At 42.4% G+C, this 10,479-nt stretch overlaps 1 protein-coding gene, 1 long non-coding RNA gene and 1 pseudogene across 2 annotated transcripts; 2 read left to right on the forward strand and 1 right to left on the reverse strand.

Annotated features, from left to right (window-relative positions):
• Positions 1 to 2,432, forward strand: LOC130209306 (protocadherin beta-15-like; annotated as a pseudogene).
• Positions 2,433 to 4,131: 1,699 nt separating this feature from the next.
• LOC130209903 (uncharacterized) lies at positions 4,132 to 4,891 on the reverse strand. Its single transcript, XR_008834736.1, has 3 exons — positions 4,740 to 4,891; positions 4,269 to 4,328; positions 4,132 to 4,153 (listed from the first exon to the last, which is right to left on the reverse strand). It is a non-coding gene; the product is annotated as an uncharacterized LOC130209903 (long non-coding RNA).
• Positions 4,892 to 6,769: 1,878 nt separating this feature from the next.
• Positions 6,770 to 9,160, forward strand: LOC130209307 (protocadherin beta-15-like). Its single transcript, XM_056438866.1, has one exon. It carries the CDS (start codon positions 6,770 to 6,772, stop codon positions 9,158 to 9,160), a length of 2,391 nt encoding a protein of 796 aa, XP_056294841.1.
• Positions 9,161 to 10,479: the final 1,319 nt, after the last annotated feature.

Here is a 10,479-nt window from a genome sequence, read left to right on the forward strand (position 1 = left end):
ATGGAGTGGAGCAGATTTGCGCTTCTTTCCGGCCTTGCTTTTATATTTATTTCCCTCCACCCTGTCTATGGAGACCTGAGCTACTCTTTAACGGAGGAGATGAAACGTGGATCTATCATTGGAAATATCGCTAAGGATCTGGGACTTGATGTGGGGAGACTGTCTGCTCGCAAGGCCCGTATCGATACTGAAGATAACAGTGTTAAATACTGCGGTATAAATCTCAACACCGGAGACTTGATTGTACAAGAAAGGATCGACAGAGAAGGGCTTTGTGCGAAAAAGGCATCATGTGTTCTGAAACAGGAACTCGTTTTGGAAAACCCTCTAGAACTGCACCGTATTAGTATCCGCGTTCAAGATATCAACGACAATTCACCTCGATTCAAAGAGGAGTCACTTAAAATAGAAATTCGAGAATCTGCGGTCAAGGGTGCAGGTTTTCTCTTGGACGAGGCGCACGACGGAGACATCGGAGAAAATGCTGTACAGGGCTACTCACTTCAGCTGAATGACCACTTTAAACTCAATGTGAAGACAAATGGTGTTGGACGGAAAAGTGGTGAATTAGTTTTATACAAAGAATTAGACAGAGAAGAAAAAAAAGAGATAATGTTATTGCTCACCGCATTTGATGGAGGCTCTCCTCAGAGATCAGGTACAGTAGTCATACACGTCACTGTACTGGATGCTAATGATAATGTACCAGTGTTTAGCCAGGCCGTTTATAAAGCCAGTCTGCCTGAAAACTCTCCTCTGGATACATTGGTGATCACAGTGAGTGCTGCTGATGCAGATGAAGGGATGTATGGTGAAGTTACTTATGGATTTAATCACGTTTCAGATGAAAATCAAGTTTTTTCACTGAACCCTAAAACCGGAGAAGTTAAAGTGGCTGAATCTATTGATTATGAAAAAGAATCGTCATATGAAATCCAGATCAGCGCAAAAGATGGTCTGGGATTGGCGTCATATTCAACGGTGATAATAGAAATTACAGATTTAAATGATAACGCTCCTGTTATATATCTGAAGTCACTGACTAGCCCGATACCTGAGAACGTGTCACCTGGTACAGAGGTGGGCATCATCAACGTGCAGGATAGAGACTCTGCGGCTAACAGACAGGTCCGCTGCTCCATTCAGCAACACGTCCCTTTTAAATTGGTTCCTTCTATTAAAAACTATTATACTCTGGTGACCACAGGACAACTGGACCGTGAACTAGAGTCTGATTACAACATTACAATCACTGCCACTGACGAGGGCTCTCCACCTCTGTCCTCCTCTAAAACTGTCCAGCTGTCTGTAGCAGACATCAACGACAACCCACCTGTGTTTGAGGAACAGTCCTACAGTGCTTATGTGACTGAAAATAACAAACCTGGCTCCACGTTATGTTCCGTTACCGCTCGAGACCCCGACTGGAGACAAAACGGTACCGTGGTTTATTCTCTGTTACCTGGGGAGGTGAACGGCGCCCCGGTGTCCTCCTATCTCTCTGTTAACGGAGACACGGGGGTGATGCACGCTGTGCGGTCATTTGATTATGAACAGTTCAGGAGTTTTAAAGTGCACGTGATGGCCAGAGACAACGGTTCTCCTCCGCTCAGCAGCAACGTGACCGTCAGTGTGTTCGTATCGGATGTGAATGACAACTCTCCTCAGATACTGTACCCCGCCCCGGAGGGCAACTCCTTCATGACCGAGCTGGTCCCCAAAGCTGCACACGGAGGCTCTCTGGTGTCCAAAGTGATCGCGGTGGACGCGGACTCCGGGCAGAACGCCTGGCTGTCCTATCATATAGTCAAATCCACTGATCCGGGTCTTTTCACTATCGGTCTCCACAGCGGAGATCAGGAATCAGACCCAGGGACATTTCTGAGTCTGACAGCATGAAACAGAACCTCATTGTGTCGGTGAAGGATAACGGACAGCCCTCTCTCTCTGCCACCTGCTCCATGTATTTACTTATTTCTGATAACTTGGCTGAGGTGCCAGAACTGAAGGATATTTCTTATGACGAGAAGAACTCCAAGCTGACCTCTTATCTGATCATCGCGCTGGTGTCTGTGTCCACCTTTTTTCTGACCTTCATCATCATCATCCTGGGTGTGAGGTTCTGTCGCAGGAGAAAGCCCAGACTGTTGTTTGATGGAGCAGTTGCCATCCCCAGCGCGTATCCCCCTCCTAATTACGCAGACGTTGACGGCACAGGAACTTTACGCAGCGCCTACAATTATGACGCGTACCTGACAACAGGTTCTCGAACCAGTGACTTTAAGTTCGTGAGTTCTTACAATGACAACACACTGCCTGCTGACCAGACCCTGAGGAAAAGTCCATCAGACTTCGCTGACCCGTTTGATGATATAGAGCCGTCTGTAGAGGTAGGAAGCTTTCTAAGTAATTTACTTGTCACTATTGTTTGACTTGTTCATTGAGTCCTCTTAAAAAGTGTTTGTCCGTCTGCAGTGTGTTTTTCCCTCCACAATTGTTTTGTGATTGCTGACGCTAAAGTTTTTATTGCATTGCCTTTCACTTCATGATTTATACCGGAAATGTATTACAGGTTTTCTTTTGTCCTTCAAAAACAGACTCATCTCTTGGCATTTCATGGACATAATCATTATATCTTTTATACCTTTGATGTGAATTATTTTCAGGTCTTGTCTCAGAAAGATACACTTTGAATGTCATTCCTTATTTAATTTGTATTGGTTTTATGAATTTAGCGTTTTTAAATTAAGTCAATAGGAGTAATTCTATGGGTAGAATATTACGTTTCAGTGTGATGCTCAACGGCATGTCGGCTTCTTTGTCTTAAATTCAGCAGTATATGTTCATATAGCTAGCCAACACATTAAGGCACTTTGACTGAATTAAAGCCACACAGGTAAATTATTTACATTGTAATGTCCTTGTAAACACTACTTTGATATGTCTTTGAGCTCAGTTGTATCACACACCTCCAAACATGAGGAAATTACAATGAATGGATGGTGTGTTTGAGTTTACAACATCGACACACTTGTTGTGTAAAGTTTCTTGTATGACATTAACTCGCTACATTTATTTGTCAGATACAATTAATTTATAACATATATATATATATATATATATATATATATATACAGTGGTGTATAAAGTACCCAAAAGTCATACTTGAGTAAAAGTAAAGATACTTGACTGTAAAATTACTCAAGTAAAAGTAAAAGTCACCTCTGAGAATACTACTTGAGTAAAGTATTAAAGTATCTGATTTTTTTTGTACTTAAGAAAGTAATTTTCTGATATTAAATGTACTTAAGTATTGAAAGTAAAAGTAAAAAAATGCTGTTAATAAAAAACAAGGTAAGAATTTTGAGAATTATGAATTTTTTTTTTTTGGGTGCTGTGGCCGCCATGAACAAGGAGTATGAGCTAGGATGAACTTAGCAATATATGAATACTATGAAATTACAAAATATAAAAAACGATTAACACAGAAAAAAAAAGCAGAACCAAAGTAACAACCAAAATCATCACTTTAAAGTGAAAATGTATTGTTCATCTTGTTGATTTTCAAATGGACAGATTTCAGTGTCGCCTTCTGGGGCTGAAGACGAGTCCTGCGATGCTGAAGAGACGTTCACAGGCCCTGGTGCAGGTAGAGTGTGTCTAGCTTCACAGGCCCTGATGGTGCAGGTAGAGTGTGTCTAGCTTCACAGGCCCTGATGGTGCAGGAGTGTGTCTAGCTTCACAGGCCCTGATGGTGCAGGTAGAGTGTGTCTAGCTTCACAGGCCCTGATGGTGCAGGTAGAGTGTGTCTAGCTTCACAGGCCCTGATGCAGGTAGAGTGTGTCTAGCTTCACAGGCCCTGGTGCAGGTAGAGTGTGTCTAGCTTCACAGGCCCTGATGCAGGTAGAGTGTGTCTAGCTTCACAGGCCCTGATGCAGGTAGAGTACATGTGTCTAGCTTCACAGACAGCAGCACACAGTTGGGAAGCATTTCAGCAAGTCAACGTGATCCACTTCTCCATCCAGCTGTTTGCTGCTGTCATGCGCTTGAGATGACGAAGAAGAAGTCCTCTTCATCAGATGAACTGGACCTGGTGGCATCACCTATAGCTGCAGGGAGAGTTCGTCCATGTGCTGCTTGATGTAGTCCATTCCTGAAATAAAGTGAGAGTATTATAGACATGATAGAATTAATAACACTTCCTAACATGTCATGACCCCAACCTAAAGTTTTGTACAAAATAGTTTGTTTTAATTTGAGGTTTATACATTTAGTTTCATGCACTGTCCGTGCATCCAGAGTTGATTTGTGAATATGTACTTGTATCTCTGTAGTTAAACACAACAACAGTCCCAAATCAATATCGTCACCATTACTGGACCGTCACTCTTATAATATTAATACAAATAATTATAATAATGCTGTAATGATTAGCATTATATTATAGCTAAGACGACTCAAATCAACAAATTCTCACAACTGTCAACACTTCTTCAGCTCATTAACTCGCTAGAGATCTGTCTACTCCACTCACGCTAATTGTCTCATTTAATTGACGATAGCTAGCGAACGTTAGCCTAACATACAACATGCGTAGGACAATCAGACACCTGTTTCCCCCCCTCTTCTGCCAAAGATATATCGTACTCCAATCCTGAGGACAACACTGCTAGATATCTTAACAGGTTTATGATGACTAAACATTAACGTTGCGGCTCATGGGATTAATCTTAATTTACCTCAATGTGTTTCCTGAGGTTGGTGAGTTGTTGAAGGCCATATCTCCGTAGCTTTCGGTCGGCATGAGAGGCACTTCATCCGGTAGGAAGAAACTTTCACTCCGACAAAAGAAAAGAGTTCGCCCAAATATGGCCACGGACGTTGATCTTGGTCCCCGTGGTTTTTCGAATAGCTTCCATTGCTGCTTCCACATGAAATGAGTCGTCTCTGTAGCCGCTCGCTCGCTAACATCCTGGGCATCACTGGGAGTGGGAATAGAAAACACGCGGCAAGGACCACTGACCCCCAACCTGGTGTTCGTGCTGCGTTCAGGTGCGCTGTGGTGTGTTCCACAACAGTCTACGATGTTTCTCATGATTATTTTTTTCCGTAGTAACGAGTAACGATACTGTTTCAGGGGAAATGTATCGGAGTAAAAGTACAAGTTTTCATTGCAAAATGTAGTGAAGTAAAAGTAAAAGTAAACAGAAATATAAGTAGTAAAATAAAGTACAGATACCCAAAAAAACTACTTAAGTAGAGTAACGAAGTACTTCTACTTCGTTACTATACACCACTGTATATATATATATATAATCTATAGATTAAGATTCAAATGACACTTCTGAGACCAACCAATATGCTGGGATCCGTTGGACATATTGCGTATGAATTAAATAATTTTATTTTACATCTTCAGCTTCATAAGTGAACTGCTGCTTGAATATTGATGCATCGCTATCAACAGTTTAATATTTTTCATATAATGATATATCACTGTGGACTTTTTCTGAAACACGGCTGCTTTAACTTGTGATACTTCAAATATATTTTTAATGAATATAGTTCGGCACTTTTGCTACGAACAAATGTAATATGCAGGAGTTTAAACAACTTATTACGGCTCGATCACACCAAAGGCGACTTGTAAAAGCGCAGCCGCTTCAAAAACACCTTGTAAAAAAACCCTGCGGGGCAAAACATCCGGTGCGCCTGTGGAGCGCCTGTGTGCGCAAACGGGCGAAACAACTTCATTTACAAAATGGATTCAAGCAGACGTCACGCTCTTGCTGTGCTGTGGGATGAGGAGGAAGAAAAAGCCTCCCCAAAAGCAGAGGTTTTGGGTTCACGATATAAAAAAGAAGGAAAGAGTACGACGAATATCACCATCTATTCCGCGAATTGTGTCTCGATGACGAGCGCTTTCAGTTGTACTTTCGGCAGAGCAGAAGTCAGTTGGAGTAGTGTTTCGATTTAGAATTATAAAGCTCTTCGTAATTAAATACCGCAAATATTATTGTCTCCTCGGAGTTTTCCTTTTTCTTTTCAATTTCCCGCTGTTCATACCACACGAAAACAGGAAGGAAAGCCCGCCTCTTACTTGATCTGATTGGCTGCCTTGCCGAGTGTGACATTCATGAGATGTGCGACTCCGCACCTTGGGCTTAAAGTTGAGAATGTTGAAACTTTTATGCACGCTTAAAAAACACTAGAAAAAAAATCGCCGCGCGGTATTTAAAAGGTGCGGATGAAAGGCGTAAATAGGAAAACAATGGTTTTGCTAGCGACGCGTTTTTGAGAGTCGTCATGTGTGATGCGCCCCTTATGAGTATATTTAGTTTTTCATATTACGTTTATCTTTCTCGTAATAGGATCAGAGTATTTCTTCCACCACTGTCCATGGTGCTGAACCTTGCCTCTCTTTTTTACTGTGGCTGAAATGATTGACGTTGGACTGTTATAGTCCCTTTTAAAATGTTGTCAGAGTAAGATATTAAGGGCATAATGAAACGGCCATATTCAACAATAAAACTGTGAAGATAACACGTGACTCACGGTGTCGCTGTTGGCTTACATACTATATAAACACATGTACACCACTCCACCCACTAGGACGGAGTAGATCTCAGTTGGATTTTCCGAGAGAATGTGTTCAATCGTGGACATATTTTTGTGAACACTGGTGCGGAGTTTTGGATTATTGACTCTTTTGGGATTTATTAATCATTTCACTCCGGCAAAGAAGCTACATGCGCCTTATTTCATCAAGATGGGAGACAAAGGATATTCGTGGCTTCGCCTGGTTCTCCGCATCGCTTCCTTCATTGTAGCGCTGCACCTCGTTAATGGAGACCTGAGTTATTCTATTCCAGAAGAGATGAAACGCGAGTCTGTTATTGGAAATATAGCCAAAGATCTCGGTCTCGATCTGAGGACTTTATCTTCCCGAAAGGCCCGTGTTGATTTTGAGGGGACTCGTAAGCGGCACTGTGATATTAATCTGAGCACCGGAGATTTGATCACATCGGAGAGAACGGACCGAGAAAGTCTTTGTGGAAAGAAACCTTCTTGTGTCGTGAAAGTAGATCTGGTGTTAGAAAATCCTCTGGAGCTTCATCGTGTAAGTCTTCATATTCAAGATGTAAACGACAATTCCCCGCAGTTCAAAGATAATGTGATCAAAATGGAAATAGGCGAGTCCGCTGACAAGGGAACCCGTTTCTCTATCGAAGAGGCCCGCGACGCAGATATTGGTCAAAATGCTGTTCAAAGATACAACCTGCAAAAGAACAATAACTTTATTCTCGCTGTTGACAGCAACAAGGCTGAACTCGTACTGGAGAACAAGCTTGATCGAGAGAAACAAAAAGAGATTAATTTGCTTCTCACAGCTTTCGATGGAGGCTCTCCTCAGAGATCCGGTACTGTCGTCATACACGTCACTGTACTGGATGCTAATGATAACGCCCCAGTGTTTAGCCAGGCCGCTTATAAAGCACGTCTGCCTGAAAACTCTCCTGCTGGTACCATCGTGATTAATGTTAGTGCGAATGACGCAGATGAAGGAGTAAATGGAGACGTTACATATGATTTAAGCCATGTGTCTGATGACGATGTAAATGTTTTTACAATTGATCCTAAAACTGGAGAAATTAAAGTAACTGGTGTGATTGACTTTGAAGAAAGTAGTTCTTTTGAAATGAGAGTGAAAGCTAAAGATGGTTTAGGACTCACCTCTTACGCACAAGTTATAATAGATGTTACTGATATAAATGATAACGCTCCTGTTATATATCTGAAATCACTGACTAGCCCGATACCTGAGAACGTGTCACCTGGTACAGAGGTGGGCATCATCAACGTGCAGGATAGAGACTCTGAGGCTAACAGACAGGTCCGCTGCTCCATTCAGCAACACGTCCCTTTTAAGTTGGTTCCTTCTATTAAAAACTATTATTCTCTGGTGACCACAGGACAACTGGACCGTGAACTAGAGTCTGATTACAACATTACAATCACTGCCACTGACGAGGGCTCGCCACCTCTGTCCTCCTCTAAAACTGTCCAGCTGTCTGTAGCAGACATCAACGACAACCCACCTGTGTTTGAGGAACAGTCCTACAGCGCTTATGTGACTGAAAATAACAAACCTGGCTCCACTTTATGTTCCGTTACCGCTCGAGACCCCGACTGGAGACAAAACGGTACCGTGGTTTATTCTCTGTTACCTGGGGAGGTGAACGGCGCCCCGGTGTCCTCCTATCTCTCTGTTAACGGAGACACGGGGGTGATGCACGCTGTGAGGTCGTTTGATTATGAACAGTTCAGGAGTTTTAAAGTGCACGTGATGGCCAGAGACAACGGTTTTCCTCCGCTCAGCAGCAACGTGACCGTCAGTGTGTTCGTATCGGATGTGAATGACAACTCTCCTCAGATACTGTACCCCGCCCCCGAGGGCAACTCCTTCATGACCGAGTTGGTCCCCAAAGCTGCTCACGGAGGCTCTCTGGTGTCCAAAGTGATCGCGGTGGACGCGGACTCCGGGCAGAACGCCTGGCTGTCCTATCATATAGTCAAATCCACTGATCCGGGTCTTTTCACTATCGGTCTCCACAGCGGAGAGATCAGGACCCAGCGGGACATTTCTGAGTCTGACAGCATGAAACAGAACCTCATTGTGTCGGTGAAGGATAACGGACAGCCCTCTCTCTCTGCCTCCTGCTCCATGTATCTACTTATTTCTGATAACTTGGCTGAGGTGCCAGAACTGAAGGATATTTCTTATGACGAGAAGAACTCCAAACTGACCTCTTATCTGATCATCGCGCTGGTGTCCGTGTCCACCTTTTTTCTGACCTTCATCATCATCATCCTGGGTGTGAGGTTCTGTCGCAGGAGAAAGCCCAGACTGTTGTTTGATGGAGCAGTTGCCATCCCCAGCGCGTATCTCCCTCCTAATTACGCAGACGTTGACGGCGCAGGAACTTTACGCAGCGCCTACAATTATGACGCGTACCTGACAACAGGTTCTCGAACCAGTGACTTTAAGTTCGTGAGTTCTTACAATGACAACACACTGCCTGCTGACCAGACCCTGAGGAAAAGTCCATCAGACTTCGCTGACCCGTTTGATGATATAGAGCCGTCTGTAGAGGTATGAAGCGTTCTAACTAATTTACTTGTCACTATTGTTTGACTTGTTCATTGAGTCCTCTTAAAAAGTGTTTGTCCGTCTGCAGTGTGTTTTTCCCTCCACAATTGTTTTGTGATTGCTGACGCTAAAGTTTTTATTGCATTGCCTTTCACTTCATGATTTATACCGGAAATGTATTACAGGTTTTCTTTTGTCCTTCAAAAACAGACTCATCTCTTGGCATTTCATGGACATAATCTATTCATATTATATCTTGTATACCTTTGGTGTGAATTATTTTCAGGTCTTGTGTCAGAAAGATACACTTTGAATGTCATTCCTTATTTAATTATTATAATTGGTTTTATGAACTTATCGTTTTTTAATGAAGTCAATAGGAGTAATTCTATGGCTAGAATATTACGTTTCAGTGTGATGCTCAACGGCATGTCGGCTTTTTTGTATTAAATTCAGCAGGATATATTCATGGATAGCCAACACATTAAGGCACTTTGACTGAATTAAAGCCACACAGGTACATTATTTACATTGTAATGTCCTTGTAAATACTACTTTGATATGTCCTTGAGATCAGTTGTATCACACACCTCCAAACATGAGGAAGTTACAATGAATGGATGGTGTGTTTGAGTTTACAACATCGACACACTTGTTGTGTAAAGTTTCTTGTATGACATTAACTCGCTACAATTAATTTATAACATATATATAGATTAAGATTCCAATGACACTTCTGAGACCAACCAATATGCTGGGATCCGTTGGACATATTGCGTATGAATTAAATAATTTTATTTTACATCTTTAGCTTCAAAAGTGAACTGCTGCTTGAATATTGATGCATCGCTATCAATAGTTTCATATTTTTCATATAATGATATAACACTGGACTTTTTCTGAAACACGGCTTGTGATACTTCAAATATATTTTTAATGAATATAGTTCGGCACTTTTGCTACGAACAAATGTAATATGCAGGAATTTAAAGAACTTATTAGGGCTCGATCTCACCAATAGCGACTTGTAAAAGCACAGCCGCTTCAAAAACACCTTGTAAAAAACCTGCGGCTCAAAACATCCGGTGCGCCTGTGGAGCGCCTGTGTGCGCAAACGGGCGATACAACTTCATTTAAAAAATGGATTCAAGCAGACGTCACGCTCTTGCTGTGCTGTGGGATGAGGAGGAAGAAAAAGCCCCCCAAAAGCAGAGGTTTTGGGTTCACGATATAAAAAAGAAGGAAAGAGTACGGCGAATATCACCATCTATTCCGCGAATTGTGTCTCGATGACGAGCGCTTTCAGTTGTACCTTCGGCAGAGCAGAA

This window comes from Pseudoliparis swirei, chromosome 19 (assembly GCF_029220125.1).
Source record: "Pseudoliparis swirei isolate HS2019 ecotype Mariana Trench chromosome 19, NWPU_hadal_v1, whole genome shotgun sequence".
Classification (NCBI taxonomy): domain Eukaryota; kingdom Metazoa; phylum Chordata; class Actinopteri; order Perciformes; family Liparidae; genus Pseudoliparis; species Pseudoliparis swirei.

Coding starts and splice junctions, on each gene's coding strand:
- LOC130209307 (XM_056438866.1), top strand. CDS start 6,770: ATGGGAGACAAAGGATATTCGTGGCTTCGCCTGGTTCTCCGCATCGCT.